Here is a 4,864-nt window from a genome sequence, read left to right on the forward strand (position 1 = left end):
GTTTTCATTTATTCATGAAATATTTACTAAGCACCCAGTTCCTTTGCCCGGGAGCACATAGCCTGGCAGCTTAGCTAAGTACCGCTGTGGGAAGTGCTGTGAAGGTGAAGTGTGTGTCACTGGGAGACTGAATCTAGCTGGGGTCTGTGGGAGTGTCCCCAAGGGGGTGACCTGGAAGGTGAGAGGGGAGAATGTGGGTGAAGGTGCTCAACAGATGGGAGCAAAGAGGTCAGTATGGAGGAAGTGTGGAGAGCGGCAGAGGAGCTGGAGACATAGGCAGGCCTTATCGGCCAGGGTAAGGTTCTAGACTTTTCTCTAGGAGCATTGAGGAACCACTGAAGTGTATCCAGCAGAGGGCCTGATTACTCTTCTTTTGGTAAACAGTCTCTCTGGCTGCAGCATGGAAAATGTGCTGGTGATGGAGTCAGAGACCGTGGCTTGATGGCTGGGCAGTGGGGGTGGGTGGGACATGGATAGGACCCAGGGTGGACAGGGGCCAGCTACTCCCAGGGGTTTGCAGCACAGCATTTGGGGAGGAGTTCCCGAGGCCCAGCGGTTCCCTTGTTTGCTCTAGACCAGACGGGCAGTTTTCTGCCTGGAGTGATCAGTGTCTACAGTTCTTACTGATGACGCTGATTAGTTTTCACATGTCCCACTTTGGCAAAACTTAATTGTTCTTAACAGAGAATTTTATTCTTGAGGTATGTATTCTCAATTCACAGCACTACCCAGAGCAATACAAGTGTCCACGCTTGGGCCACCCTGTCCCCGGGTTCCCATCGGCCTAGAAGCCTTGCGAAGGGCTTCTCTCCCATGGAGTTGGGTGTGGACTGACGCCATCCTCCCTGTGCAGGTGTCTGACAACTCGGTGGCTATTGTGCCAGCCCAGTACATCTGTGCCCCTGACAGCAAGCACACCTTCCTGGCAGCCCCCGCCCAGCTCCTGCTTGAGAAGTTCCTCCAGCACCACAGCCACCGCTTCTTCCCGCTGTCCCTGAAGAACCACAGCCACCCTGTGCTCTCTGTGGACTGTTACCTTAACCTGGGGTCTCAGGTGACTTTCCGAGGGGCCCCTGTCGAGTCTGTAAGTCAGAGAAATCCCCAGAATAGATGCACTAGAATCCAGGACTCTGAATCATAACTACTTGACTACTTGGTCTCAGGTGTTCACCCCACTTTACAGCTGGTAACGTTAAGGCTGAGATGAAAGGGTTTGCCCAGATATAAGAAGTTAGAAATCAAACGCAATTCCGATGTCAAATATTTCTGATTTTCAAATGACTTCATGAGTATGTAAATCTGGAGAAGTCTTCTGGAATTGATTTTTAGGATATAGATTTAAAAATAACATGAAAGTATTGTTTCTGGCTCCCCCAACATCTTAAGCCTGACCAAGCAGTTAGTATTTATTCTGTGCAAACCCCTAGATAATGCTATTGAGTATTTTGTGGAAAACTGTTTTCTCTTGGACCCCTTCTTTTTCAGATTTCTGTTTGTTATGTGAGCTCCAGGCCCCACTCCCTGAACATCAGCTGCTCTGACTTGGTGTTTAGTGGACTCCTGCTGTACCTCTGTGACTCTTTTGTGGGAGCTAGCTTTTTGAAACAGTTCCATTTTCTGAAAGGTAACTTACTGTAGTCTTTTGACTTGAATGGCTGTTGTTACCTGGTGTCTCTGAGGAGGTGACCTCTGGTCCTAGTCCTTCTTTGCCAATGGGTAAACTGAGGCTCAGAGAGTGAAAGCGACTGCCCTGGCCACCCAGGAAGGTATAAGAGAGCTGGACTGGATCCCAGGACAGCTCTCTTTCCCCTAGCTCAGTTTGGATAGAGACAAGATGTGTCTCCCTCTTTTTTTAAAAATGCACAGCAAATATTAACTTTTACGTTCCCTGTCAAACCAAATCCTTCCCATCTGTGCCCAGGTCGCCTCAATGTGGCTTTCCCTCCTCATCGTCTCAGGAGGTGCCGCACGCTCCTTTAATGCACAGCAAATATTAACTTTTACGTTCCCTGTCAAACCAAATCCTTCCCATCTGCTCCCAGGTCGCCTCAATGTGGCTTTCCCTCCTCATCGTCTCAGGAGGTGCCGCACGCTCCTTTGCTTTACTCTGATCTCTGTCCATCTCGTGCCACAGTGGTTGAGAAGGACAAATGCTTGTTCTACACGACTTAAAAAAGTGACTTCCAATCTGTTTTCCGTCCTGCTCAGATTTCTAACTGACCTTCTCTTTTCCTTGGTGGTTCTTTACTCCGACCTTCCTCTCTGGCAGGTGTTTAATGAGCACCAGCAGTGTGTAAGGCCTTGGGAAATACTGTGAGGTTTCTTCAGCAGTCTGTGCCCTCAGGAAACATTTCGTCTACAGGGAGGATTGGACACGTGGGTAGGTAGGGAGAGAGGATCTGGAGAACAGCTGGCCGACATGTCCCTGTGTGCCAGGAGTGGAGAGGATGGGGATCCCCCTGGCTGAGTTCACGGGGGAAGTGGCGACAGCACCTGGCCTGGGTGGGCAAAGGAGGGGGACTGAGCCATGGGGCTGGGGTAGGGCAGGGGGAGGTGAACCCAGGGCTGGAGCTCAGAATGCAGGATTTGCCATCACACCCGTCTCTCCCATTCCAGTCCGCCTCCTCTGTTCCGTTCTTTTTCAACCTTTCTTCTGCCTCCAAGTTGTCTCCCCCACCAAGCCTGCCAGATCCCCGGAGCACTGTCCACCTTGCTAAGATCACAGATCATTCCAGAAAAAGTAAAAGGTCACCTTGTACAGCTGGACCTTCCCTTCGAAGCAGCGTCCTGTTTTGTTCCTGCGGTGCATCCAGGCGGTAGCTCTCCTTGGGATAAACTCACCTGTTTGCTTCTCTTGCCTCCACCACTGTTGTCCCATAGGTGCGACCCTGTGCGTGATCTGTCAGGACCGGAACTCGCTCCGCCAGACCGTCGTCCGCCTGGAGCTGGAGGACGAGTGGCAGTTCCGGCTGCGTGACGAGTTCCAGACTGCCAATGCCAGGGAAGACCGGCCGCTCTTTCTCCTGACGGGGCGACACGTCTGAGGGAGGTGGCAGAGGACTTGCTGGGAGGGCGGAGTGCTCAGAGCCCTCGTGCTGTGGCAGCTGAAGGAAGCCCCAGGACCACGGGCGTTTGAACTGGAACAGACCCCAGAGACTGTCACCTCTGCAACCACCTCGTGGTATGTGTCAGGGCACCGAGGCCCAAAGGCTGATGGTGACTGAGTGCCACGATGGGAGTCGTGAGCAGGAAAGAAAACCCAGGGCTCCTGGGCAAGACCACGTTGCGCTGGGCTATTTTGAAGTCCATTTCATGAAGAACAAAGCTTTGTGTTCTATCGTGCCATTCACGTGCTTCCAGGGACAAACTTGACTTTTCTCTTAGTTCCAAAAAATCTTGGATTATCTCATAGAGGTGCCAGCATTTCAGGCAGTGGATGTGATTTCAGCTAAGTAGGTTTCCTTGTAACTTCCTACAAAGCAATATTCCAAAGGGACATTGTAATGGAAATGGCTGGAGACAAGAAAAAATGAGAAGTAGATTATCTTAGTAAGAATTATTTAATTGCCTACAAGTTTGCTCTTTTAGAAACTAGCCCCAAAGGCATCAAATTTAATAAAGTAGAACAAATTGTTTTACTTCAGAGCAAATATGATTCTATTAAAATGGCCTAGGGTAAATACCCTACCTCGTAGAAAGAGCAAAGGTGAAAAGAAGCTCTCTTTTTAGGGAGGAAATTAGGGTTACAGAAGTTGACTTCAAATTTGCCTTACAAAGGAAAGAGGACAAAATTACTTATTTGAAGCAAACAATACAGACAACCAAAGTGATATATAAAATGGTTGATAAGAACAAGGCTTATGACTGTAATCTAACGAAGCTTGGTTTTTAGTTTCTTAAATAGCTTGCGTTCTTTTATTGATGCTCTGTTCCTCCCGGGGGGTCTCGCCTGACCAGAGACGGAGGGCGGGAGGAGGGGAAGCGGGCATCCCATCGTGCTCTGGCTTCCGCAGCCTGCAGAGCGTGCTTGCACTGGCACCGCAGAGCGCCTCTGGGTACCTCGTGCAGCCCTTCCACAGCCTCGTGTGAGTGGAGTTATTCTTCCCACGTGAGAGATCAGAAGATTGAGATGCAGACTGTCCCTCACCAAGGGCACACGGTGGAAAGAACTGGAAGCACAATTCAGACTCCTGGTTTCTGGATTCCATGTCCAGGTTCTGCGCCCCCCGCCCCCGGCCACTTTTGAAGTGGCCCATACCTGAAGGAAAAGTTTAAGGACAGTAATCAATCATCAGAAGGCATTCTTATACATCTATCTTAGACATTTATAAGCACTCTAATGGATAACAATCCAAAAAGGAACTATTTTAAAAGATGATGCCAAAGAGTTAATGTCGATCTTTTTTTTTTTCCCCCTAAGAAGAAAAGTCCACGAATATAAAAGATTTAGATCAGTGTTTATAAAGTGATCCCCTTGTATATGTCATTACTCCTATTTTGGAATAAAAACTGACCTTCTTTAGTTATACTTGTCTTTTGTAAATAGCAGCTTCTGTGTCATTCTTCCCACTTTATTAGTTAATTTAAACTTAAAAAACCAAAGAACCCAGACTAATATTCTTGTCTGTTCCAGTCTTTTAAATAAAACTTACAATGCATTTATTATTTCTTTGGGTATTGTTTTGAGAGAAAATAGTGTGGCCAATAATCTCCATTTTATTAGTTAATTTAAACTTAAAAAACCAAAGAACCCAGACTAATATTCTTGTCTGTTCCAGTCTTTTAAATAAAACTTATAATGCATTTATTATTTCTTTGGGTATTGTTTTGAGAGAAAATAGTGTGGCCAATAATCTCCAAAGGT

The 4,864-nt window shown here is 47.7% G+C and overlaps 1 protein-coding gene across 1 annotated transcript in view; it reads left to right on the forward strand.

Moving 5' to 3' along the window:
- Positions 1 to 4,658, forward strand: part of GREB1 (growth regulation by estrogen in breast cancer 1) — a 27,066-nt gene extending 22,408 nt beyond the window's left edge. The window contains exons 14-16 of the mRNA XM_008585751.1: positions 854 to 1,054; positions 1,486 to 1,624; positions 2,881 to 4,658. Coding sequence (XP_008583973.1) covers positions 854 to 1,054; positions 1,486 to 1,624; positions 2,881 to 3,044 — 504 coding nt within the window. The 3' untranslated portion in view covers positions 3,045 to 4,658. The remainder of the gene's footprint in view (positions 1 to 853; positions 1,055 to 1,485; positions 1,625 to 2,880) is intronic.
- The last annotated feature ends 206 nt before the right edge of the window (positions 4,659 to 4,864 follow it).

This window comes from Galeopterus variegatus, unplaced genomic scaffold, assembly GCF_000696425.1.
Source record: "Galeopterus variegatus unplaced genomic scaffold, G_variegatus-3.0.2 Scaffold3698, whole genome shotgun sequence".
Classification (NCBI taxonomy): Eukaryota; Metazoa; Chordata; class Mammalia; order Dermoptera; family Cynocephalidae; genus Galeopterus; species Galeopterus variegatus.